General features: G+C 48.5%; 1 protein-coding gene across 2 annotated transcripts in view; it reads left to right on the forward strand.

Moving 5' to 3' along the window:
* The window catches only part of LOC111723011 (synapsin-3-like), a 113,190-nt gene that overhangs the window by 17,155 nt on the left and 68,139 nt on the right, over positions 1–27,896 (forward strand). For both annotated transcript variants that reach the window (XM_023509295.1, XM_023509296.1), the window contains exon 2: positions 1,389–1,446. In XM_023509295.1, coding sequence (XP_023365063.1) covers positions 1,389–1,446 — 58 coding nt within the window. The remainder of the gene's footprint in view (positions 1–1,388; positions 1,447–27,896) is intronic.

A 27,896-nucleotide genomic window follows, 5' to 3' on the forward strand; every position in this document is an offset into this window, starting at 1 on the left:
GATTCTTCTGCAAATGGAAGGTTGGAAAAAAGAGGCGGCAACGTCCATCTTCCAGGGAGAAACCGAAGAAGAAACTAAGGCTCTCGACCGTGGTGCTCACAAATCATTGATTAGCACTCAATCGTGTGGCTACACCCACCTCATGCGAGAGTTGAGGGGGACCTTCTTGTGTGTCTGTCTATATATTCTCTTTCTGGAAAAAAAAAAAGTTGAGAATGGGCACTGGGAAGCAAAAAGCTATCTGTCCCAGAAAGGGGTTACAGAAATGGTGACACAGTGCCATTACAGTTTACAGTAAGTGACTAACAACAACTAGTTTCATCATACTAACAGTCAAAAAGAGCAGATGGAAATTTTTCCTTTGGCTTTCTGTGTGGGAACATAACTAAGCCCACAAGCACCCCAGATGTAGCTGCTGTTTTTCAGACTTGAGCAAAAGCACAAATGTGGAAGTCTTGGCTACTTAGCGTCTTTGGATTTCAGTGTCTTCATCTATACGATGGAAATAGCGATACAGCTACTTGCTGCTGGTGGTTGTGAACATGAATGAGAAAGGCTGTAGGTTAAACCCTCTAGTGTGTAAAATGCTCCGGTGAATGTCGGGAAGAGGAGGCTGAGTAAGATAGAACGTTCCTACCCTCAAGGAACTGGCTTATGGTTTAATGGTGCACAGCCCATTAAATGCAGTTACTAATTATCATTCATTATAGTTGTGATGAGTCGTATGAAAAGGGAATCTATAGTCAGGGAAGAGATGGAGCATGAGGCAGGATTAGGGTGCTTATGCAGAAAAACGGGCAAGTAGTTGGAGTTGAGAAATAATTATAGACTCATTGGGAGTAGAGAGAGAGAGAGAGAGAGCTAACTAGGATGACGTCTAGGCCACATTTCTACCTTGAGTGATGGGTAGATGGGGATGTTACCGATATTTACTGATAACAGGGAAGACAGAGGCAGAGATGTAGAAGAAAGTCTTGGAAGGATGGAAAGATGGCTGGCTGGATGGGTGAGGAACAGACAAGGGGATAGATGCGGACTACACTATTTATTTATGTGGGATTCCTTATTTCATTCATTTCTCAAACTAACCCTTAGAAACATGTAGCACAGTGATCAACATCATTCTTTTACAGAGTATAAAACCGAGACATGGGGAGGACAAGTGTGTTGATAGAACCGGAACTTGGGTCGCCAATCTTCCTATCCACACTCTTTCCCCTCTGCCAAAAAAAAGAAAAAGGGAAATTGGGGGTCAAGGCTGGAGGAAAGAGTGAGAAGGTCCAGAATGAGAGTCAGTGTGCACTCGGAGAGATGGGGCCTTTGGAAGAAGAGAAAAGATCAATGCCATCTGCCTGCTTCCTCAACAGATGTTTTCCTCTCCTTTACAGGTCAAAGTATTTCCAGGGAAAGAAGGTGAACGGGGAGATCGAGATTCGAGTGGAGCAGGTAGGTGGGGGCCGCGTCTTTACCACCATCACCCTCACCTTTTCTGTAGCTGGGGCCATTCTCCTGAGCTTCCTTGGTTCCTGTTTTATGTGGCCATGATGAGCTAAGATTAGCAGAAAGGTAAATCCTGCTTTATACACCTGGGAGTCTCATTAAATCCCAGAATTACTTGGTTTGGTGGCTTTGAACATTTTTTGTTTCAGCAGAGAAGCTTCCTTCAAAGGAAATATCAAATCGGACTTCATTCTGCAAAACGGAGGCAAGGAGAGTTGCCCTGGTGGAAATGAAGGGAGGAGCCCAACAGTGTGTCTGCTCCACTCTGTTCCCTGTGGCCCCTGAGTAACCTCCTTGCAGCCGCCAGTGCTAGAGAGCATAGTTTGGTCTCATACTGGGTTTGAATCCCAGCTCTCGCATTTTCTAGGTGTTGGGCAGGCTCTCTGAGCCTCATTTTCCTTGTACCATTATTGTTGGGATTAAATTATTTAAAATCCCAAGTGAGATCCGAGTTGGCAATACCAACGCTTGTTATTTCTGCTCACATCAATAGCCAGGTCCCTCATTTTATGTGGAAAGAAACACCAACTTGCTCAAGGCTGCCTAGGGAGCCAGTGGCAGAATGAGGGCTAGGAGGTGTGGTCTCCTGGCTCTAGGTGGAAAGTTTCTCCCTATTCATTCAGTGAAGACCTGCTCTCTGCCAAGGACTGTGCTTGACCTTGGATGTGCACCTTTGAACTTGGGCTCTGGAGCCAGACTCTGGGTCCCAACCCTACCCCTTACTAAATTTGTGGCACTGGTTGAACAATACTTAAGCTCTCTCCAGCTCAGTTTCTTTGTCTGTACAGTTTGGACAATCACAGCATCAGCCTGTGTGCACAGGGTTGCTGTGAGAATCAGATGAGTTAATCCATGAATAGTGCTTGGAACAGTGCCTGGCACTCAGCAAATGTTACTCATTTAATCATCATCATCATCATCATCTTTATCATCATCTTCATCATCATTGTCAAAAGCAAATGCTGAATAAGGTAGACAAGGTCCCTACTGCAAAATGAATTCGAGACATAATTAAAAAGAAAAAAAAATTAGAAGGGGGTGTGACTGTTCTTCTCCCAGCAGTTCCTGAGCTTGGCGTGTCAGAGGAACAGAAAGGCCTTCTGAACATCAGACTGAGTTGGTCTAATGTGAAAACACCTACAGTGTGAATTTCAGTTTGATCCTGTGGCTTTCAAGTCAATCCAATGTCTGCTCATTTTCCTTCCATGGCAAAGAGCAGGATATAAAAGCAGAGGCCTGTTCCACAAAGCTTGGTCTAAGAAGGGAGTGAGATAAGTCTTTAGGGGCATCCACACAGTGGGAGGTCAGGGAGGAGAGGTCCAAGCTTAGCGCTACAGGCAGCAGAGGCCACAGCCAATTGAGGGGTTCAGAAGTGGCTTTGAGGAAGAAGTGGTATTGGAAATGGATCAAAGGATGGATGGGATGCCAGCAAGTAGGGATGGAGGCATGTAGAGTGGGTGAATGGAGACGGTGTGAGCAAAGGCAAGGAGAGACAGGGTGCGAAATGGCCAGGAGTGGTCAACTTTGATTGACTCCAGAATAAGACACATCATCCTACCCTGCCCCTAATTTTCTCTCTTGATGAGGAGGGCCGCCATCTACCTTCCACCTTAGCCAGAAACCTGCACAGGCTCCCGAATGCCTTCCTGTCTCTCCACTCTCTGACCAGACCCCACCGGCTCCATAGCCCTTACTTCCCACCCTGCTGTCCACTTCTCTCTCTCCACCCTTGTCACCTAGGTCCTTGGCTAGACCTCTACCAACTCGTATCCGATCTTCTTAGTCAATGGCCTCACAGCTCCATTGTTTTTAACCCATCTCCAATGTATTCCTTACAGCAAAGTTTGAGTGATCTTTCTGAAAAAGCGAATGAGGTCCTTTTCCATGGGTGTCTAACCTGCGGTCCCACAAGCCACATGCCGATGCGGGGAGTCTGTTTTGCTGATCTGTGGTGTGGGGTATCGCAGAAATGACGTGGGGAACTTTTCTTTTGTTCATCAGCTTGCCATTAGTGTTTGTGTATTTCATGTGTGGCCCAAGACAATGCTTCTTCCAACTGCAGCAGCAAAGAAAGGAGGGTTGTATTTAAAATCCTTTCTCCCGAAGACTCCCTTTCTGATCCTTTCCCCGATCTACGTCAGGTCACCTGTTTATTCCTTGTCACAGTTACTCAACTTTTCCTTTCTCGCCCTTATCTAAGCCTTTAGCCCTACATTGAGGGTGGGGTTCCTTGCATGAGGGTTGGGACCATAGCTGTTTGGGTCCCCTTCTATTAAGTAGCACCAGGCCTGGCACAAACTAGAATTGAAAGAAATATTTGCAGAATGAATAACGGAAGAATTCCACAGATTCCAGGCTACTTGCTGGTTTCCAAGGGTGCTAAATCACTGCTCCTTAATCTCCTCTCAAAAACCTGGGTTTTTCATGAACCATCTGCTGATTGCTCAGATGCCAGCTGAGCTCGCCCTGCCCATCCTATTTGTGGAAGCTCCAGAGACATGTTTTCCTTTCCCCCTTTAATCTCAGCAGAGCCTTTGGCCCAACTCGTAGGTACAAAAAGTCTATGAGCAGGAGCATCAGAGGGAATTACACTAAGAATAGCTCACCCAGAGGCCCCAGGGACACTCCGCCAGGCTACGAGAGCTGCGATCCCATTGGAAAACCTTGGCTAATTTAGAGTCATTCTGATTTCCAGCCATGCCTCTCCACAGAAGCCAGGGGGGTGAATTAACCAGGAAACCAATTAGCAGATCATCTGGGCATCTTTCCCTGGAAGACATACCTTTCCAAACCCGTCTTGGAGTCAGAATGACCTGTCTTTGCCCATCTGTATCAATGGGTGTGTTAGGAATCTCACGCGCATCCTTTAGCACTTAAGAAAAGGCTTAGGACGGAAGCCACTGTTTAGTCTGAGCTGGCCTCACATTTTGGGAGCCTGTCTCCCAACTAAGGGCCAAATTAACCAGATAATTGCACTGTCTGGGCTTTGCTGGACAGAGCAAATAAGTTAGTTGTGGTTGGCCTAGAGAAAGCCTCTGCCTCTTCTCCCTACTCTTCCCCCCTCAAGCCAAAAACTGCTGCCTCAGCTCTCACAGGGCCAGGAGTCACAAAACCCTGGGGAGGGTACGGGGGTGGGGAACTGCATCACTTTGCATTCTGTTACCCAGAATCCACTCCTGGCTCTGCGGGGGCCTCTCAGCCATGTCCTAGCAGGGCCTGGGAGGATCAGCCCTGGGTAGTTGGCATGCCAAGCTCTCTTCTGTTTATATTTGAGGCAAAGGGTCTTCTTCTCCACAGGCACAAGTCACCCTCTGTGGGACCAAGCAAAGAAGGTTGATGAATGGATTAATATTAAGTAGACTCAACAGTTCTGAGAGATTATGTTCCAGGACTTGGTGGGATAGAGCCTTGGGCTCTAATGAAAAAAAAAAATAGGACTGGAATCCCCATGGTTAGTCTTTCCTCAGTGCTAATGGAGGCACCAAGGCAGAAAGGACAATGCCTTGCTCAGCAGACAGACAGAAAAGCAATTCCCAGTTCAATGGGGGAAGGTGGCGAAGCCACAGATTTACATGGGGATGCCAGCGGCTCCCTTTGAGTCCCTGTCCTTGTGTGACCTTGGAGTTAGAACAGAGGGAGCAAGGTCTCAGGGAAGATGGCTGGTTGGAGACCTGTTTGTCTTCTGCCTTTTTTAATTCTGACATTTCTTCAACACAAACGTCTTCTCAAAACAAAGATGGACTTTTTCCTTTTAAAATATCGTAAACACTTTCATATTTATATTTTCTCATAGCCTCTTCAGCCTTCAATCCACAATTCTTTCTGGGACAACCTTTCTTAGAATGGACCTGCGCCATGTAGGCATTGAGCATAAAGGCCATGTGTATTTCAAGAAACCGCTGTCAACAAGACAGGAATGGAGGTGGATGTTAATTCAGTTTTGTGGATTGGTAACAGGCTGCACCCAATCCCTATCAGGAAAGGGTTTCTTGATAGAAATACACCTTGAGAGCAATCTACCTCGGGCCTTGCCGAAAGGCTGTGCCCTTGGCTTTGTTCCCCCACTGCTTCTTCATGGTGACTTACCAAATAACATGAGCCAGTGCCTTGCAGCTGGGTGAGAGAGAGAATTCAGGCTGGTCAACTTGAATGGGAACACAATATAAAGTCCCATTAAAAAACTCATTTGCAAAGGACCAGGACTGGGGAGACCTGGCTTATTAAAATCAAATAAGGGGGGGAAATCCTAAGAGCTGAGTTGAACACAGCTTAATATTTGTGGAAGGACATACGGTATGAAAGGTTAGATTGTGGCTCCAGATCAAAGCTGACTGTAAATGGGATCTCAGCTCCACCATCGTTTAGCCGTGTCAACCTTCTATCTATAGCACGTGTATCTCAAAGACATCAATTTCCTCGTCTGAAAAAGTGAATGTAATATCTTGGCACAGCTTCTGGCTTATATATTAGGTGCTCAATAAATCCAGTTATATGGGGGTTGTTGCTCCCCCAAACCCTGATGCCACTTCAGGCCTCATGTCAAAGTCCAGGGATTAGAATGCAGGGAGGTGATGGCCCACGCCCCCTCCCTACACGTACACACTATGCCAATGAGACTCAAGCGAGAGATACAATTGTGTAAGGAAGATAGCAACCTGGAATGCCTTCCACGAGTGATTAGAATAAGGCAGACGAAGGCCTATGTGGGAAGAGGGTCCGTTTAAGGAACTGGAGATGGTTAGCACAGAGAAAAAGAGGTGTCTGATCAGTCTCCCAGTCTACTCTTTACAAATATCTGCCTCTTGAACAACTGTGGTTGATAAAGTGATAGCTGCTGTCTGTTGAGTCCTTGCAAGATAAAGCTAAATGCTTTCTGCTGCTGCACTATCATTACTTCCATCCTACAGAAACTGAGACTCAGAGAAAGTAAGTGACTTGTCCAGGGTTGCCCAGCTAAGAGTGGGAGGGGTCTGTTTGGAAACCAGGCAATCTGACGTTAGAATTCTCTTAGCCATTGCATTTTTTCTGCCAGTGTTGCAGATATCAAGAGCAAGACCCAAACTGTATTAGATGATGGGCTTCACCTGCACCCTCTCATGTCATCTGCACAACCATGTCACCTTTTGAGATGGGTGCTTGGACTATCTCTATAGGGCTGGTGAAGGAACAGGCTCGGAAAGGTTAAACAACCAGCAGAAATGAGTACTAGACAAGGAATTGGAACCCAGGATCCCAATAGTGTTTCACTGGGGTTTGAGGTCAGAGTTCAGCCATGTGATACAATCTTGCAGGAAGATGGGTGTCACCTGGGCATAAACAGAAGCCACTAAGTAGCGATGACCCCTGAGGAGTGGGCTATGTCCCTTTGGTAGGTAGGGAGTCTCCTGTGCTGAAAATGCTCCAGAAGAAACTGAATGACTCAGTTGAGGAATATTTCACAGAAAATTCATGTACTTAACAAGAGATAACCTTTACTAATTTTTTCTTATTGGGGGAAAGATGATAAAAGTAATATATTCAAATAGTTAAAAATTAAAAAGGTATGGCTCAGTGCCCGTAGCACAGTGGTTATGGCTCCCACCACATACACCAAGGCTGGTGGGTTCAAATCCACCCCGGGCTAGCTAAACAACAATGACAACTGCAACAAAAAATAGCTGGGTGTTGGGGCTGGCGCCTGTAGTCCCAGCTACTTGGGAGGCTGAGGCAAGAGAATCACTTATACCTGAGAGTTTGAGGTTGCTGTGAACTGTGACGCCACCCCACTCTATTGAGAGTGACATAGACTATGTCTCAAAATAAAAATTAAAAAGGTATAAAATGGTTTAGGCTGAGAAATGTACCTCCAACTCTGCCCCCACCAATCTAGTTATTTTCCATGTAGTTATCCACTATCACTAGCTCCTTGGGAAACTTTCCAGAACGTTTTTAAATGCAATAATCAAATATACATATCTGCTTTCCACAAATGATAGTTGGTCAGAAAAGCACAAACCGTTCTCAGTATTTCTGAGTGGATTTAGTGAGGAGGATTGATAGCAGGTGGCCAGGAGGGAAATCATATCACCCACAGCAGCTCCCCGGGCACCGCTGCCACTCTTATTGTTGAAGAACCATGAGTCTGCACACCCACTGAAGCTGTCGGGTTGCCACCACTTGCCCTAACTGCTGTTGCTTCAGATGACGCTTTTGTAGCTACTCCATAAGCAGGATGGTTGCTGCCCTCTCCCCAAGTTCAAGTCCTGCATGAATGCCTTGCACTGGTAGAAAGGAACCAGAACTCGGTGGCAATGAATCTGGGAAGAGTAGATTTTAGGCTTTCAGCTCCCATAGTGCCAGAAAGAATATAGAAGGATGATGGCAAGAGACAGAGCCCGGCACAGTCCATCCCACTGGCCTCGCAGCAGCCACACATGCCTTCCCACATATCCATACTCCTCTGCCCACTGGTGTTTCCTTTCACACGTCTTGGAGTTTATTCCATGAGAGTACACGAGAGCCGCCCCACTCTTGTCCACGACTGTCACAAGAATGTACCATAATTTGTCATCTGTAATTTTACTATTACAGACAATGTTAAACCTATGTCATTTCTAACGTTTATTCACGCCCATGTAGGATTCATTCCTAGACTAGGAAACCTCATTCCAAAAGCATTGATGCAAAGGACGCTGTAACACACGTTAAGGAATGAAGGATTTTTCCCCAGCTGCTGGACTTGACACCCATAAACAGCCTTGAGCCATCAGCCCTCCATTGGAAGTGCCTCACAGGAGAGCTGCCCTGACCAAGGTCAAGGTCAAATCTCTTCCCTGGGGGCAGTTATATCCAATGACCAGCCAGCACAAGACATAAGTTTTCCCTAATTTGGGAGAAATCTGAAAGGCCATCCGGCTTCGGAGCTCCTTGTAGAGTTGCCAGAGATGTCTGCTGAGACCCTGGGGCAGCCCAACCTCCCCCTGTGCACAGGCCTGCTTTCCTTCCGTCCTCCTCCCCCGTCTAGTGATGGCGATTCCCAGAGCATTCCCTAATGAACCTCCCCCAGGCTAGTATCTATCCCACAATCTGCTTCCCAGAGAACATAACCTTTCAGAGCACATTTATAATTTTGATAGATGTGACCAAGTTACCCAGGATAGAGGTCCCAGAGATGAGCCACTGAAGACTCTTCTGGTCTGGCCTTCAGGCCTCTCCATGATCATGGGTTCTGGAGTCTGTCTTGCCCAGAATGCTCTCCTGGTTACGGCCCAGGCTTGGACTCTGAACTCTGAAGTGCTCCATAATTTGATCTTCCTATTTGACCTCCTCGTGTTTGAAATTCACCAGAGCTTGGCGTTTCTCAGCAGGGCTGAGTCCGGCAGAACTCTACCCGCTCTGATCCACTAAGCCCTGTTTTGTTAACACAATCCTGCAAGATTTATTTGTTTGGCTTGGCTTACCCTGACCTCAGACGTTCTGTTTTGTATTATTTTTAAAAGCGTGCAGGTCTCCATGGAGGCCTTTTGCTTTTCAAATCTAAGAACCAGCTGGGGGAATAGAAAAAAAAAAAGCAGGTGGAATACTAGGGCGCGTTAGCTGAAACAGAACTCATTAGAGGAGCCAGTGTTTTCCTGCTTAGCCATGGCATTGATTTACGTGGGTTCATCACCTTCTCTGGGTCTACCGTCAGCCTCACCAACTGAAGAAGACTAGAAAGAATGGAGAAATAATAATGGTGGTGATGATAGCAAACTTGTATTGAGTATTTACTACATGGTGGATGTTAGAGTAAGTGCTTTCTGTGCAATAACTCATTTAACCCAAACAGCATGCCTGCTGCGGAAGAAAGTGAGGCTCAGGGAGCTTCAATTAATTGCCCAGGCAAGGTCACACAGCTAGTAAAAGTGTGGTGAGGCTGAGATTTGAACCCAACCTGAGTGACTCCAATGTCCCTGTTATGCACCAAAGTTGATCTATCAGATTATAAGTTTGTCTTGAATCTGTCTTTATTTCTTTTTTTCTTTTTTATTGTTTTGGATTCGTTGAGGATATAAAGAATGTGATTAAACTGATTACATGTGTTAGGTAAAGTCTCTCTTATAATTGTGTCCTGCCCCCGAGAGGTACGCCATACACCATGACCCTCTATCCCCTCCCTCCTCCCCTCTCCCCACTCCTTCCTTCCCCTACCTTCCACCTTATATTAGATCATCTGCTGCCTTCATATTAGAATTGAGTACATTGGATTCTTGCTTCCCCCATTCTTGTGATGCTTTACTAAGAAGAATGTGTTCCTACTCAATCCAGGTTAATATAAAAGATATAAAGTCTCTATCTATTTAATGGCTGCATAGTATTCCATGGTATACATAATACCACAGCTTGAGTTGGTGGACATTTAATATAACCTTTTTGCAATCCTCAAGAACTCAAATCAGGCTCAGTGCCTGTGGCTCAAGCGGCTAAGGCGCCAGCCACATACACCTGAGCTGACGGGTTCGAATCCAACCTAGGCCCGCCAATCAACAATGATGGCTGCAACCAAAAAATAGCCAGGCGTTGTGGCAGGCACCTGTGGTCCCAGCTTCTTGGGAGGCTGAGGCAGAAAAATCACTTGAACCCAGGAGTTGGAGGTTGCTGTGAGCTATGATGCCACGGCACTCTACCCAGGGCAACAGCTTGAGGCTCTATCTCAAAAAATTAAAAAAAAAAAAAAGAACTCAAATCAGACCTCCCATTTGATTCTACAATCCCATTACTAGGCATCTTCCCAGAAGAAAAACGAAATCATTTCTTCATGAAGACATTTGTACTAGACTGTTTATTGCAGCTCAGTTTACAATCACCAAAATGTGGAAACAATCTTGAATAAAGCTATCTTGACTTTCCTCTCTTAGCCTGAGTATGTATCCTAGGGTCTCTTTCTATGTCACCCTACTCTTTTGATCTACTGGGTGAGTTACAAACGCATATGAGAGGTTTTCCCCGGCCAAACACTCCCCTTTTCCTGGCTAACCCCAATGGCCCTTAAGTCATCATCTGATGTTTCTGGCTTATTCCTGCATAGTTCCTCTGTTAACAATTCTGTTTGTTCTTTGTTTCCCCCCAGGGGTCAATGCTGATCATTGTCTCTCAGCCTAGGTATACCTCTTTAGACTACATGAATAATATAATAGCTCACCTGGGTTTGAATCCCAGCTCTGCCATTTCCTGAGTGACCTTTAGAAGGTGATTTAACTTCTCTGCATTCCAGTTTAATCATATATAAAAGGATCATAGTAAGTACCTGTAGAGGTGTTGTGAGATTAAAATAAATCACCCTGTATGAAGCACTCAAAACAGATCCCGGTGTATAGGAAGAGCTAACGGTGTGTAGGAAGAGCTTACTGAGTGTTAGTAGCTGTTTTGACCTTCACCTTCAAGTCTCTGAATACATGTTGTCTGAAAAGTTCCTAGGTTTTGGTCCCTTGGATCATTCAGAAACAGAAAGAATAGAATTCATGCTCTGAAGAAGTTTGCAGTGCAGTTAGAGAGATTAGAAATATAAAAAGTTCACTTCTACATGTGTGTTTCGATTATTTGCACATATATCCACTCGTATTCCCCACTGATGTTTGCCCAGTGTAAATTTCTAACTTCTCCTTGGCAGTAGACAGCACAGATCTCAGCCCTGCATAGGCTTTCGGTTAATGCTGGGAGTATGTGTGCGAATGGATGAAGTTACAAAGTCAAAGGCGGGTGGGTAGAGCCAGAAAGGGCCTTGGGAGACCCACTAATGCAACCCCCTGTTTTGAAGCTGAGGGGTTCAGAAAGGGGAAGTGACCACACACACCTAGCACACACTTCAATTATCTTTGGAGTGCAAGATGTGGGGAACCCAGGCTCCCCATATCCCAGGTCATTGCTTTTCATACTATCTTTCTCTACCTGCCCATGCTATCTTTTGTTTATTTCTTTTTAAGAATCCATTAGCCCCTTCTGATGGTTTTAATAGCAAAGAAATGCTATTAGAAAAGAAATAGCATTAGAAATTTTCTAATCCTTTCGCTGCAAATCCCATATTGTCCACATCACTCTGCGAGAGGCCTTCCTCTTAGGAGGGATGTAGGATGCAGTGCAGGACCATGGCTGATAGCCAACCGAGAGCTCTAACCAGCGAGAGCTGGGGGGATGCTGAGACCAAGGTGAATGAGCCCTTCTGATTCTAAACCCAGCAGGAACTGTGTTGCCCATTGGAGGATCCTTGAGGCCCTCGTGTCTCCTCTGCTGCAGAGGACCCTAGCCTCCTGGTTTGGCTGTACCGCTTAGCACTGTCTCCAGTACGGAGAAGGAAGCAGGGGTGAAACTCAACAGAAGAGTCCCCCCAGCTCGCAGCTCCCTGACCTTGGCTACCATGTTGGTAACTCACCCTCCCTTACTGCCAGTCCACTTCTTCCCTGCCCCCTGTTAGTACCAAAGAGGCGCCAGTGGAAATGAAGTGGACATTCTGAGGGAAAATAGAGCAAGGCCTTTAACCTCCTGAGGGGTGTGTAATGAAAAACAAACAGAACTTGTCTTATCTCAACCTGCATCTTTGTTCAAGAAACAATGACTTGGCTGGGTGCGGTGGCTCACACCTGTAATCTGGGATTTCTGGGAGGCCAAGGCAGGTGGATCAGCTGAGCTCAGGAGTTCAAGACCAGCCTGAGCAAGAGCTAGACCTCATCTCTAAAAGTAGCTGGGCATTGGGGCAGGTGCCTGTATCACAGCTACTCAGGAGACTGAGGCAAGAGGATCTCGTGAGCTCAAAATTTTGAGGTTGCTATGAGCCGTGATGCCAGGGCACTCTACCCAGGGCAGCAGAGTGAGACTTTGTCAAAAAGAAAGAAGGAGAGAGAGAGAGAGAGATAGAGACACTGACCCACTCTGTATGTGGTCCAAGTGACAGGTTCCCTTATTTTCAAAACGTTCTTTGTCTGGTGGAAAGATAGACCTGGAAGGTGGTGACCATAGTACCTTGTGACTCGGGCTGTCATAAAGATCTTTCTGGCCATGGGTGTTCTCAGGAAAGGCTTCACAAAGACACTGATGCTTAACTGAGGTTTGGGAAAGAGAGTTAGGTGAGTGTCGATGGGAAGATGTGACATCAAGCTTTCTAGCTGAAGTGTCTGTTTTAAACCTTAGCTTGTCATACACAGGGCAAATGACCAGGGTGCAGATGCAGGTCACCAGGGTGAGTTACCAACACGGAAGCCAAGGTCAGGAAGCTGCGAGCTGGGGCAGGAGGTGACGCTGGAACAGAGGGTGGAGAGCAATCCGTTCAGGGTGGGCTGTTAGTACAGGCGTGTGACCACATTTGTGTCCTAGAGACAACAGGGACATACATGCTGGACTTTTGAAGCCACGGAGGGCTGTGACCATGGCTTCTGGGTAGGAATGGTGGTGTGCAACTGGAGAGGGTGAAACTCAGCCCTGGCTGGTGTGAAAGACACGTTATCCTTGAATATGAGGCCTGGACAGGACTTCGTAACTGCCAAGCAATCATATGTGCGTCCTTGCCACTGTGTCCCCTGGCTGGTTTAGCTTCAATTTCATACCTGTGACTTGTATGGAGACTGGAAGTGAGGGGCTGACCTATTTTCCTTCAGACTGAGAGGATGGAATGAGACCCGCGTGATGTGTTTGAGCTGGCACGACTTGAAAGCGGGCCACCGCCGGCTCCTCTCATTCACCACCTTCCAGCCCCCTGCCTGACCCATTTCCCACTGCACATTTCGGCTTGCTCCCAATCTGCCTAAGCTCTGGCCTTGTGATTCCTCTGCCTTGCCTGTGGCCTCTCTTCCTACCCACTCCTGTCCTCCGTGAATGCCCCTCCTGCAGCTCGGCCTCCAGTTTTCCTTGGCCACTCTTTACGTTGTTTGCCAGCTCTGCTGCTGTCTCCACCACTTGGGGTCTGGCCCGCGCCCTGACGAGAGGAGCCCCTGCTGGGCTCACCCCAGCCCTGCCAGCGGCCCCCGCCCGGCTGTGCTTCCACACTGGGTTGGAGCCTTTGCATTTCAGTGGGAATCTAGGGTTATTAATTAACCCAGGGTGGAACTTATTATGAAACATTGCAGAAAACTGGAACGAACCAAAGGGACTTCTGAACTCCCAGCAGGGAAAAATGCCTTTTAATTGACTTGGATGACTTCACCGCAAAAATCTGTCTGGCTGTTATGCTAAACTGGAAACTAATCTATTAGATTGTCTAAGGAATCTCCCAGCCCACCCTAAGCAGAGTCTCCTGAGGAGTGGAGTGGGATGGACACATAAACAGGACACAGGCACTGAAATGGCTTCCCTTGGATCATACCCAACCCACGGGGAATTTTCTACACCCTTGGGAGAGAGAGGGGAGATGATCTTCGAGAATGAGTCTACGTGCCCTCTGGTGTCCATCTTTAAGGCCCATAGGGTGTTAGTAGGAGTAAGGCACTACTTACTTTAGAATGGAACATGGCCCGAACGGGACCTGTCCAGGACCCCTTGTCTCAGGGAGTTTTATAGGGTGACATGAGAAGGTTTCCACTAATGGTGTGTCATACAGATGACAGCTGCACAGCCTGAGCCCTGAAGGGATTAGTGATAACAGCCAGTGTCTGAGCACATGCTTGCTGAGTGCCAGGCGCACGCTAAGCACTTCATATGGATTAGCTTGCTTAATCCTCCTCACTGCCCCAGGATGAGACGGGACGGTGTGTGCTCTGCTCTCCAGATGAGGAACCTGAGGGTCATTCGAGGCCGTACCACTGACAAACGGCTGAGCTAGAATTCAGAGTCGGTTCGACTCCAGAGTCTGCGTGTATACGTCTTTAACCTTTATGCTGTCTTACCTGGGATAGTATATCCTGCAGAGACAAATCCAGGGGAGACTTGGTGACTTTAGTCTCATTAACTTCAGACAGAACCTATCAGGAAACATTTCAGAAAACAGGAATGAGTTAAAGGGGCCACTGAACTCATCGGGGAAAAAAATTGCCTTTAAGTTTTTTTTTTCTGTTCCAATGTTCTTAAGTGTTTTTATTTTTATTTTTTTATTAGATCATAACTGTGTACATTTCTGCATTTATGGGGTAGAATGTGCCAACTCTCTATAGAATCTAGAATGTTCACATCAAACTGGTCAACACATCCTTCACCTCATTTAATTGTTGTATTCATACATTTATGCTCTACTGTTAATATATTTCACATGCGTGCTTGGAAAATACACAGTAGGTGAGATCCCACCAATTACCCTCCTTCCCCCTTCCCCCCCCCTTCCTTCTGGGCTATAATTGTGTACTCAATACTATTATGAAATCAATATATAACCACCCACACTTTCATACGAAAGATGAAAAATGTCTTTAATTAAAAGGCATTTCAATGGACTTAAAGGGCTGGTTTCTGCAATAGACTTGTTCTGTGGGACCAGAACTCTGCGTACAAGGCCCTCCGTGAGCCACCCCGCCTAGCTTCCCCCCCTCACCTATTCCCCTGGTCTACCTGAGACTTCAGCCTTACCAACCCCGCCCATCCTGTACTCACACCCGCATGCCTTTGCTCATGCAAGTCTCCCCTCCTGGGGTGTCTTTTGCCATAAATTGTCCAACATTTAACTCAGGTATTATTTCTGGGCCACGTCCTTCTGACCAACCCTCTGTCCAGGCAGGGAAAGGGGCCTCTCCCTGTGTCCTCACAGTACCTTATGGCCTGTTACACTTCACCAGATTACTCTGAGATTACTAGTCCACTTGCCTACCACTCCCTGTAGACTCAGGGCTCATTAGGAGCAGGGACAGTATATTGACTCATCCCACAGATATTCATAGAGTGCTGACCATGTGCTAGGGCTTCAGTGGTTATGAAAGGCAGGTGTAATCTGTCTGATGGCACTTCTGGTCTAATGGAGGGACAGAGATCATATTCTCTCTCTCTCTCTCACACACACACACACACACGTGCACACAGTAATTAAAACCTTTTAGGACCTGTCAATGTAGGGTACACCAGGTTTTGGTGGCCTACAGGGACAGGCCGGCAGAGACACTTCTTCACATGCATAACAGGTGCTGTGATACCCAGGTACACAGCCTGTGTTCAACAACTAGTGCTCAGACTTGTTGGGAGGAAGGAAAAATGAAGGAAGGTACAGAAAACAGCTGTGATCTAGTAGAAGAACTCAGACCCACCCACATGCCCTCCTGCACAGTAACTGATACAGATAAAGCTGTAGTGTACGGGAAAGACAGGGGCAAAACATTGACCTGTCACAGTACAGGTGAAGCAACACTGGATGTTCACATCCATAAGATGTGCGAACCGCCGGGAGGAAGTTAATCAGTATGAATTCACTTAATTTTCACTGTGATCCCCACCAAGTGAATATTGATGGAACCGATACTCAGAGGGGACAGTGTCCTGCCAGAGGCCACACAGCTGGTAGGTGGCAGAGGTGAGATGTGGACCAGAAGCTCTAGAGCACACCCCCCAGACCTCTGCACCCCTCACCTCGCTAGCTCATCTCTATTGCTGTGCTCCCCGAGCCCCTTGCCCAAGGCCGGTTCCAGTGGAGCTGAATGACCGCCGCCCTTGTCTCCCTCGTAGCAAGTCTGGTTTGGGAGTTCTAAGGGGAAGAACTTGGCCGTGACAGGAGGGCAGCACCCAGCAGGAAGCCTTGGAGCGTTAAGGGCTGCGTGTGGGGAGCTCTGAGTATACGTTAAAGGAAAATTGATGATCGTAAGCTGCTTAGGTGCTCCCCATTGCTCTACTACCTGTTAAACATGTGTTTGTCCTTTAGCAACTCCTAAAGTGTTAAGTTTCATTATCATCCGGGTGGAAAGGTAAAATAGGTGATTGCTTAACTATTGGCAGAATTGGGACCATGCCCCGTGTCTACCTACGTTTTCTCCTGACTCACCTGTTGCCCAGTCGGGCCTGAAACGTGACGTGCTCCTTAGGGCCTAAAGCAGGCCTGCAGACTGATTTTCTCCGAGACGCGGACAGCCCCTATAGTTCCCTGACCTCCCTGTATCTGTGTTGCTGGAACCTTCCTTTCCTCTGTCAGCAGCAAGGCAAAGGTCCCTCTCGTGAGCATATGGGTGGGTTCGCAGTCTGTTTAAAATGGAACTGAATCCGTGCCCTTCCCACCCAGCCCACCTCAGGGCCTGCCTTCTGTCCAGACAGGGAGGAGACAGGCAGCCCTTCCCACCTCGGGGCTGCCAGGAAAAGCAAGGGGGAGCAGAGGGGGCTGAACCTCCCCTGGCCGGGCCAGCCAAGGGCCAGAAACCCCAAATTTGCATTCACTGGACGGGCCCAGACCTGGATGGCTTGTCTTAATTTGCTTATTCGTGCACAGTCGCTTTGGTCTCTCTCCGGCTGCCTTGGCTCTCCGTGGTCCAGGCTCCTCACTGTCTATGGGACAAAGGCCAGAGTGTTCAGGCAGCACCGAGGCCCTGCCTAACCTGGCACCAGCCTCGCTTTCTCACCACCCCTCTGTCCCTCTCTGCTTCAGGGGCCCCTACAAGAGACGTTGGAAGAACCAAATAATTGCTTTAGACAGTCTCTTGTTGACGGTGGCTTTCCCTCAAGTTCTGCATCCTCGTGTCCAAACATGTCATTTCTGTATAATGACATTCGTCCTCCTGCCCACCCGGTCATCCCTCTGTACACTTCTCTCATCGCTCATCTCTCTAGAACCCGACTTTCCTCCCAGCCCCCTGTTTTGTGGTCTCTACTCAGGTCACAACTAGGTTCTCTAATTTACACACACATCTTTGAAATTTAGTATTTCATAATACTAATAATGGAGATAGCAATAGTGACTGTCATATATTAAGCCCTGAGGGGTGTGTGTGTGTGTGTGTAGAGGGTTGGGGAGGGGAAGAGAGAGAGAGAAGCTGGATGCTCTGCCACGATTTTATCGTATATAACCCAATTTTATCTACGCAGTGACCTTGTGAGTTACCTGTCACTATCATATATAGAACAACTAAGGTTCAGAGAGGTCCAGCCGGACAGCTTCTATCAGCAGAGCTAGGATTTGAACTCCTGTCTGTTTGGCTGTTGCCAAGTGGCCAACGCTCTATAGAGCATCCTATCCCCTGACTCCCGCCACCAATGCCCCTCATTCCCGGGGTGCTCACCGGTGCTCCTCCCCACAACCCTTCTGCGCAGCTTCTGCTCACTTTTTATTTCTCACTTTATCTGCCCACTGCATTTATTTCGTGGGAAATTACACTCAGAGTCTGAGAGTAAAAGGCTCGTCCTCACTGCTTCTTATGACTGTATAATCCTTCATCTCCTGCCTCAGTAGAAAGAACACCTCTTTTGAGACAGTTTGGAGTGATGGGCAGAGCTGTGCCCAGGATCAGAGGGACAAGGGCCTGAATCTTGTCTCTGCCCCTCATTACTGTGGGACTGTGGGCAAGTGACTAGATGTTCTGACAGAGGGGAGCTGGGAATACCCGTAGCCACACTACTGCGTTCAGTGTGGCCCACGAATGTGGTCAGCTTTAGTTAGATCTGAGGGGACCCTGGATCGAAGCGACTCATTTGGGAAAGGAGGACGCAGCAGGCACGGAGCTTGGCCCCCCATCCCCCAGCCCTCCCTGGCCACAGCGGACACCGCTGCTCGGTGGAGGCCACTTCCAGCCCAGCGAGGGGAGGCTTGTTGTCTTTCTCTGCACGGCACCCCGAGCTGGCAGCAGGACGAAATCCTCAGCGTGACCTGAAAAGAACTTTAAGTTCTCACATGCGGTGGGTTTGACACAGGCCTACTTCAAAAGGGCCGTGAATTATGGATAAGGTGGTTGGATCACGGACAGATGAGATCAGCCCGTAAATATATGATGAGGATGAGATTAAAACCCACTGACAACAAAACTCCGGCTTCTACTCTGGTGATCTCTAACTTAGAGTGTCTACAACTGTTTTTCCAACTGTATTTCTTAAAGCGCCGGTGTCTCACAAAGGTACCTGGGGCTGAAAAGTGTTGGAAATTGTTGAGCATCCTGGGAAGGGGGACAGAGAGAGAGAGAGAGAGAGCGAGAGAGAGAGAGCGAGAGAGATGCTACCATGAATAAGATAGCTCAGCCTAACTTGTTTTCTTCTGTCTTAGTAGCTAACAACCAGGAATGATTTTGCCTCCCAGGGGACATCTGGCAATGTCTGCAGACAGTTCTGGTTGTCACAATGGGAGATGCTACTGACGACTGTGGGTAGAGGCCAGGGACTCTGCTAACCCTCCTACAATATGCCAGACAGCTTCCCCGCCACAAGGAATTATCCAGGTCAAAGTGTCAACAGTGCCAAGGTTGAGAAACCCTGTTCTAGACAACAGTGCAAAGATGCTGTCTTTTATGCAGAGGGCCCTGTGGGACCCTAAAGACGGGAGAAGATAATCCAGTTTATAGTGGTGGGGACTTCACTCTGAAGAAACGTCCTCTTCACTCTTGCAGTCTCTATTGGCAGCCTCAGGGCAGACACAGGGCAGGGACCTTCCTCCTCGTTTTCATAGGGCAAGTCACTATGGTGAAAGAGTCCATGATGTTCTCCAAAATCCCACAGCTTAGGCGGTTCTAGAATTAAAACTGGAACCTGGTCTGTGTGACCCATGCTCAGCACTCTTTGCAACATGATCTGCCCTAGTAAATGTGTCCTTCATCTCTGTCCTAGGTAGCCCAGGGTGGCCCTGAGCCCGCAGGAGGTGCCAGTCAGAGCCTGTTGTTTTGAGGGTACCCGGGATGTGTGTTAGTCAACACACAGACACGTAGTGGCTGCCAGGAAGGAGGAAGCTTTTGTACCCACCATCCCCTAGAGCAGGCGTCCTCAAAGTACGGCCCGCGGGCCACATGCTGCCTGCCCTGGACATTTATCTGGCCCGCCGGTTATTTTTGCCGCCACTGCCTGTCCTGCTTAGCCACTGCCTGTCCTTTTAAACTATAGTCTGGCTTTCCAAAGGTCCGAGGGACAGTGAACTGGCCCCCTGATTGCAAAGTTTGAGGACCCCTGCCCTAGAGGCAGGAGGCACACCATGCCATGTGGGTAAGGCGGGGGGCACAGGGGAGGACCAGGGCCTGTCAGGAGGCAGAGGGAGCGAGGGGGGATGTGGCTGGAGTCTTTATTTTGGTTTCATGGGGAGGAACAGGAAAGGCAGGTGAATAGGGTTAGGGTTGGTGAGTGTGGGTCATTTCTGCTGCCTCTGGAGAGCAGGGGCCATCCCTAGTTATCTGGTGCCAAGGCCTGGGGACCCGAGGGCAGCAGTGAGAGCCCTGTGGTCTGGGAGTCGGGGCTGGATAGTGGGTTTGCATCAGAAGGTGCTCTCCAGGCACCTTTAGTACCTCCAGGAGTAGGCTCAGCTGGGAAGGGCCCAGAGGGCAGCAGTGGGAGCCCTGAGGTCTGGGAGTTGGGGCTGGATAGTGGGTGGGAAGGGCCCTCTCTCCACCTCAATAATTAATGCCCGGGGTCAACTTCTCAGAACTCAGACTACCACTTTTTTAACAGTCTTTTAAAGTGAACTCTCATACTGCTGATTAAATCTTATGCAAAACATGATATTTAAGCAAATTAAAACTAAAATTACTGCTCTGTCTGATGTGTACCTAGAAGGTCCTGAACCCTCTGAACCTCAAAAAAAAAAAAAAAGCATCTAAGGCCCCTCCTTAGGCTGCCTGTTTAGAACAGTCTCTCGCTGGAGCCCTGTCCCTGGCTCCTGTCCTGCTGTCCTGCCACTCCTTTGCCTCCGGTTCTGACACCTATTGGGAGGAGGTTAGTGGATAGTGAAGAGCCGGGACCCTGGAGTCAGACTCTGGCATGTCAAATACTCTGTGCTCCTGTGAAATATACTTCATCTTCCTCATGCCTTAGTGGCTCCATCTAAAGTGGGGAGGATAGGCCCCACCTCACGGGTTACGGCTGGCATTAAATGAGTTAATATGTGCAAAGCCCTTAGAACAGTGCCTGGCATATAGCACCTGCTAAGACAAAGCTTTTATAGGTGTTAATCATAATGTAAATATACTATGTGATATTCTAGTATAAATACGATTGCTGTATTGCCACTGAAACTAATGGTGTTCCTATGACTACCACTGCTAGTAGCAGTTTTACTGGTATCATTACTTCTGTTTCTGCCTCTCCAAAGACTGTGGCCACTGCGGCCCCTGCTGGGATGACCACTGCCACCACTGCCACTGGGCCTTGCTACCACTAAGGGAAAACAGTGTCAGCTGGGCCCTTGGCATTAAAATGAGGGTGAAGGCAGAAAGTGACATGAGCCACTGCTGTTAGGCCGCCCTGGACACACTGGTCCTGGGTCTCTTGCATACTGTTTGCACTTCCCTTGCCGTGGGCTTAGGGGAGTTATTTGTGAAGTCACTCAGATGGGTAGGGCTGCCGTTGACGAGGTTCTGGGAGTGATTCTGTATTGACGAGGTGTTTTCTCTGAGCCCTCGTTGTCAAAAAAGACCCATGACAGCTATGTGTGGACCTTGGACCTATGAGTGTCAGAGTGACTCAGCCCTGCGCTGGCTCTGCAGCCCGAGGCCCTGCCTTCTCCCCGAGTGTGCACAAAGGGACCCCTTTGCTTTCGCTTCTCCATGCAGAATGCAGTGACCGCAGGTGGGTGCTTTCCCCTGACTCTGTCCCTTGCAGTCCCTGTTTGGGGATTAGGTTCAAGTTGCCTCTAACCTCTATCCAGGTCATGGTGCCTTGGAACTACTGTGACCCCTTAGAAAGAAACTGAGCATCTGGGAAGGAGAGGAACACGGCCTTTAGAAACATGAGTCTCTTTAGAGGGAAAAGGACTCAGGAAACAACCCATTTGCAAGGAGGAAAGTGGCCCTTGGGCCCCCCCTACTTCCTGAGCCCAGCCTTAATTTGGAGATACTTCACGGTGGACTTTGGGGGGCGGGGGTGACCAGTTCATACCAAGCTGCTTTAAATGCTTGGAGTGAGAGCCTATGGGGACTTGCAAATCAACCTCGGGAAGAGAAATTAGCTATGTCTTGTCTCAGAACTCCCAAAGCTTGCTCCAAAGTAAACACATAAGCTGCGCTGGCGGGGAAGCCTGGGCCTTTTTCCCTCCTCATTTTAGAAACTCCATGTGTGCATTATTTTAAATAGGCGCCAGCACATGAGGCCCTTTTAACAAGATTGAAAACAGATGGGGCCTTAGGCGCTTCAGTAGCTCTCAGAAACTCACAGGAGAAGTGCTAAGCCATCCTGCGTCCAGGCCATGTTCATTTTCTCGTGGAAGCACAAGTCCGGCCGGCCTCTCATTCCCAGGGAGCACGAGCCTGCTTCCTGCATCAGGTATGTCTGCAGGGGGAAGGAAGTATCTCCTTTCAGTGCATTTATCCCACGGTTGCATTTGCTTAACCCTTTGGCAGCTTGGAGAAAAGAGGCCTGTGCTAGCCTTGAAGCCCTGCTGCTTCTGGAGTTGAAAGCATTAGGTTGAACTTCCTTGTTGTAAATCAGACTGTGACCCTGCACGGGCACCTGTCTCACTCTGAGTCACAGCTACAATCCATCCATGGCCCAGGGCCCCTTCCTGGTCAGGCTTTCTGACCGTGTTCCTGGCCCTGTCTCCCTGGCTCACTGCTTGATCAAGCTACCCTGGCCACCTTCTTCTTCCTTAAAATAAGGCACCAGAAAATCACAAATGTTGTTGAGAATGTGAGGAAATTGGAATGTTTGTACCCTGTGTATGGGAATGTAAGATGTTACAGCCACCGTGAAAAACAACGTATCAGAGCCTCAAAAAATTAACAACAGAATTACTCTGTGATACAACAACTCTGCTGTAGGCATATGCCCCAGAGAGTTGGAAGTAGGGACTTGAAGAGCTATTTGCACACATGTTCACACCGGCATTATTCACCATAGCCAAAAGGTGGAAACCACCCAAATGTCCATCATCAACAGAGGAACAGAGGAACAAAATGTGGTTACCCGTGGAATGTGGTTTGGTCTTTAAGAAAACAGGAATCCTGATGCATGCTACAACGGAGATGAACCTTGACAACATCGGATGAAATGTGTCAGACACAAGAGGGCACAGATGATGTGATTCCATTTGTATGTGGTACCTAGAATAGTCAAACTCGTAGAGATACAGAGCAAAATAGAAGTTTCCAAGGGCTGGGGTGTGGGTAGGGTTGTTTAATGGGTACAGAGTTACTACTGAGGATGATGCAAAGATGGAGATGGATGGCGGGGATGGTTGCACAGTGTCGGGAATGCCACTGAATCGTACCCTTAAAATGATTAAGATGGTAAATTTTATGCTGTGTTACTTTACCATAATGAAAAACACCTTTAAAAATAATCAAGCGAGCGCACCCACCTCAGGGCCTCTGGTCTTGGCAGTTCTCGTTTGCCTGGAACCCTCTCCCCAGGGTCCCCATGGTTCATGCCCACACTGTATTCACATTCTTTGCTCAAATACAACCTCCTTGGAAGCGCCATGCCTCTGTCTCTGAAATGGCACATCGGACACAGATCCAGATCCGCACATCCAGATCCATCATGCTCCATCACTTCACCCCATTCTCCGTTTCAGCACTTAGCATCCTGAGTGTTAAACCTGCCGTCCTTAAAGTGCCTGCGCTTAGCTGAGCTGCCAGGGGAACGGTGGCATCTCTGTGCTTCGGGGCTTGAACTTGGCCATGAGTGTGGAGGTTGCAGTGATAGGAAGAGGCAGATCCTCCTCTGGGGTGCAGGGACTGTCCCCTGGTATGCAGGCTGGATCCCAGGGAACAGCAGTCCCCAAGCTTTTTGGCACCAGGGACGAGTTTCTTGGAAGACAGTTTTTCCGCTGACATTGGGGGACATTAGATTTCTCATAAGGAGCAGGCAACCTAGATCCCTCACATGCCCACCTTACAGTGGAGTCCACGCTCCTATGAGACGCCAATGCCGCCACTGATGTGACGGGAGGCAGAGCTCGGGGGTTGTTGCGGGCCAAGGGGAGTGGCTGTAAGCACAGAGGCAGCTTCTCTCACTCCCCTGCCACTCACCTCCTGCCATGAGGCTCTGTTCCTAAGAGGCCACAGACCTGTAAGTGTCTGTCGGCAGCCTGAGGGTTGGGACTGCAGCCTTGGAGATGGGACATCACCAGGACTCGTTTCTGGAAGGAGAGGGTGAGACCACACTCTGGGCGGCCGTGAAGACAGAAGAGAATGACCGAAGGCCTTTTGTCCTTCCCACACTCCTGAGAATAGTTTTGGACCTTTAAAGGGAAAAAAAAGAAAGAAATGTTTTTTGAAAGCTAGGGAGAGCATTTTAATTTGATGGATGAGATGGTCCTGTCATCACATTAAAGCTTTCCATTTTCCATTTGGAAAAAATACATCTAGAGAAATGTAACTGCATCAGCCCTGCTTCCTCCCCTTCACTACGTCCCCTCTCTATGGCCTGGATGGCTAGGGACCTCATGGCCCAGCACCGGCCAGGCTGATGCCTCTTCACCCCAAACGGCCGCTCTGCCCACCCAAACTCCAGCCCTACTTTCTTCTTTCAATGTCTTACCCCCTGTGGTGCCGCTGAGTGTCACTGCCTGATGACAGGCTCTGCTTCCCCATCCCCGTCTCTGAGCACCAGGACCCGTGGGGAAAGACAGCCCTGGAGGGTGGGAGTGCTTTTCGCACACTCTTCTGGACATTTCGGCAGAATGGTGTCTCAATGCATGGAGCCCAGCTTGGCAATGAAGAGAAGTAGACGTCAAGGGAATGTTAACCACTGTTCTTTTCTTTGTAGCTAAGCCGTGGTCTTCCCGTCTTTGGATGTTTGCCCTCCCCATTGCAGCTAGCGGAATTGGTTTCTAGGTCTCTCAACCTCATAAAAGCTCTGGAGATAGGAGGGGTGAGGCTGTGTTGTCCCACCATCCTGTTCCCCTTAAAGACTCCTCTTCCCCCTCCTCCTCTCCTTTGATGAATATCCTTCCTCTCCTCTGGACATTGTCAAAAGTTCTCCCCCGCCCTGAAGTTTCCCCTGGCATCAAGGATGGCCTGATGGGTGTTTTACTTTGATTCCCGGCTGTGGTTGTTTGTTGTGGGTACAGCTCTCTTGGAAGCCCTGAGCAAGAAGGGGTAACTGTCAGGACAGAATTAGGGCATGCTTGGGTCCTCAGGCCACTGGCCACATGAACCCACCTTACCCCCTAACAAATACACATCTAGGCTTTTGGGAACACAACTTTGCCATTAAGAAATTCCTTAAAGGCTGGGTGCAGTGGCTTATACCTGTACGTGGATTGCTTGAGCACGGGAGTTTGAGACCAGCCTAAGCAAGAGAGAGATCCTGTCTCTAAAACTAACCAGGCATTGTGGTGGGTGCCTGTAGTACCGCTACTTGGGAGGTGAGGCAGGAGGACTGCTTGAGCCCAAGAGGTTGAGGTTGCTGTGAGCTGATGCTGTGGCACTCTACGGAGGGTGACAAAGTAAGACTGCGTCTCAAAAATAAATACAAATGAAAGGAAGGAAGGAAGGAAGGAAGGGAGGGAGGGAGGGAGGGAAGAAATTTCTTAAAAATCAGAATGACACATCCACCAGTATTTTTCTTAAACTTGATTCCCTGGCTTCTTACATTGCCAAGTGTGATGATGATGATGATGGTGAAGAATTGTCTTCATGATCATCTTCACTGAGGATGCTGAAGGTAATGATGTGGGGCTGAGGATGGTGATGGTGCTAACATCTTACCCTGCCATGCAGAATAAAATCCCAGACCCTTGCCATCATCCGTCACCATCCCCTCTCTGAGCCCAGCTCCTCCCTCCACCCCTCTGCTAGCCCTGTACCAACCACACTGGCCTCCTTGCTGCTCCCTGATTCCTGCAGTACCCTCCAGCCTCTGGGCCTCTGCACTTGTTGGTCTCTCTGCTGGGAATGAGTGAATGGATGGGTGCAGACCAAGTCAGACAGATCCGAGTTCAAGTTCCAGCTCTGGCTGAGTAGCTATGACCTTAGCCAAGCCATTTATGCTCTTCTGCTCTTTAATTTTCTCATCCCCTGATGGGGGAGCAAATCCCTACTCCTGTGTCGAGAAGTCACGGTGCTGATCAAGTTGAGTAACACAACCACACTGGCTAACATTCGTTACCCACTTATTTTCACCCAGGTGCCTTGCTAAGAGCTTTCAACTGGATTAATTCACAACTGTCCTATGTAGGCACCAATGTTGGCCTCATTTGACAGAAAAGAGGTTAGGGCATAAAAGGGCTTACCCAAAAGCAGTAACTAACTTGCCTAAAAGCAGCAAGCAAGGGGGGCGTGCTCACATTCAAACTCATGTGGTCTGATTCTGAAAGCCACCACGTCATACCAAGCACTTATAACTGCAAACCACGGCTACTGAACTTTTTTCGCATAATGTGGTGTACTCCACTGAATTTTGAATATTCCATTAGGAATGCAGGTTTTATCATTGTATTTCTTGTGCTCTTATATTTATTTTGATATATGGGTATATATTTATCTCTCCCCACCCTGCGTGCCCACACACACACACACACACACACACACATACACATACACATATATCATTCATGTGTACACACATGCATATACATTCTCACTCAGTATTCACACACATGCGGGAACATTATGACTTCCTGACCATCTGCCTGCATAACTGGGTGCTCAGCTTGGCAGGGAGGCCCTGGGCCTTCACGGAGATGCCAGGCACTGCTCTCTCCTGAATAAGATTTCCTCATCTGGAACGGGCCACTGAGTGAACATGCAGACTTTCAAAGCTTTTTTGTTGTTGTTTGCAAGGTGAGTGCAAACCAGTGGAAAAGAGCTCAGTCCCAAGATGCCAACCAAGGAAGTCACTGATCCCCCCAATCCCCGGGAGCTAAAAATACAGCCTGTGCCGGGAAGCGTACAGGAAGCAGTCGGTGCCTATTGCAGGCCGTGGGCCACCGGCCAAGTGTCTGCCAGGAGTGGGGCAGTTGGAAGAGGCAGCGTGGAGGAGGGGCGGGGGCCCATGGGCTTTGCTGACAGACACCGCAAACCACTGTGCGGTGGACACGGGAAGGTGAAAACCAAGGGCGACTGCAGGCCACAAGCAAAGCTCAAGGTGACCCAGCTTTGTGGATTCAAAAGCAAGTCACCTCAAATAACCACAGCCGTTTGGTGCTGTGGGAGGGGTGTTGGCTGGTGTTTGAGTCCCAGCTTTCAGAATGACCGAGGTGGAACTTGGGACAGAGTGGCCCAGCTTCCCTGAATCTTATGTGTGACATTTGCCAAGTAGACATTGATTGATGCCCGGGTGTTGACAGCACCTGCTGGGGTTCCCCAGGAGCTGCTTTAGGTCCTGGGACAGAGCAGGGGACAAAGCAGGCAGAACCTCTGTCCTGCAGAGCTGCCACTCTACTGAGAGAGATGGATAGTGGAACATTCGGTGGAGAGGGAAGGAAATACTTATGTCAGGTAGGGATGAGAGTTAAGGGGGAGAGACAGTTAAGCAGGAAAATGGGATCTGGAGCCTGCAGGGTGTTCTCCAGGGAGGGCGCCACTGAGCAGGGCTGTGAGTGGCCTGAGGAGGTGGCGGTGACGCGGGCCTAGGGGAGAGCTTTGGTGGCAGCAACAGGAGGCTGGTGCTTGCTCAGTGTGTTTGACTGTGGAAAGGAGGCCAGTGTGGCGGTGGCTGAGTGAATCACAACGGAGGAGGGACGAGGAATGGTGGGACATCTAGGAAATCATCAGAGACTGATTCCTGGAGGACTTTATGTGCCATGGAGGGCTCGGGTTTTCTTTTTATTGTTGCTGCTATTGTTCAATCTTTGAATGAGTCTCTTTGGCTTCAAGAGAACTTAGGAAGTGAAGATTATAATACACATACATGCGGAATGCTAGATTTTTTAAAGAAGGAATTTAATAACACAATCTCATTCCCAAGAGTAAAAACATACCAATCAATCTGTTAGGGATTAGGGTGGAATTTTGATGATAACTTTCTAGAGGACAGAGGGGTGCTCTAAATCCTTCCTCTACCCCTCTCCTTCCAGCTCCCTAAGGTGACTGAGAACACAGGAGGAATGCAAAGGACAGTTGAAATGTTGATACATGTTCCCTGGAGCAGGTGTGCCGCCCCAGTGCAGGGGTTTTTGCAAAAGTGGGGTTAGATCCCTCACTTTGGGCTTTAGACCTAAGCTGTGCAGCCTCCTACCTCCCCTTGAAGCCAAATCTCACTGGTGGATGTTACTAACTAGCTATGCGGCTGCCATTACTAAAGAGTCACATGATGCCACAAGCATAGTTATGGAAATAGAACAGGACTCTGGGCCTCCTGGGAATCAGAGTATACTCTTGCCAACTCATGGATTGGAAGAGAGAGTTGCAAAGAGAAAGATGGATGCCAAAGTGAAGATCTTTAAAGAGCTACAAAGCAGGAGAGGGCAGGTCAACATGGTG

Source organism: Otolemur garnettii, unplaced genomic scaffold, assembly GCF_000181295.1.
Source record: "Otolemur garnettii isolate 467f Iridium unplaced genomic scaffold, OtoGar3 scaffold00007, whole genome shotgun sequence".
In the NCBI taxonomy this organism is placed as follows: domain Eukaryota; kingdom Metazoa; phylum Chordata; class Mammalia; order Primates; family Galagidae; genus Otolemur; species Otolemur garnettii.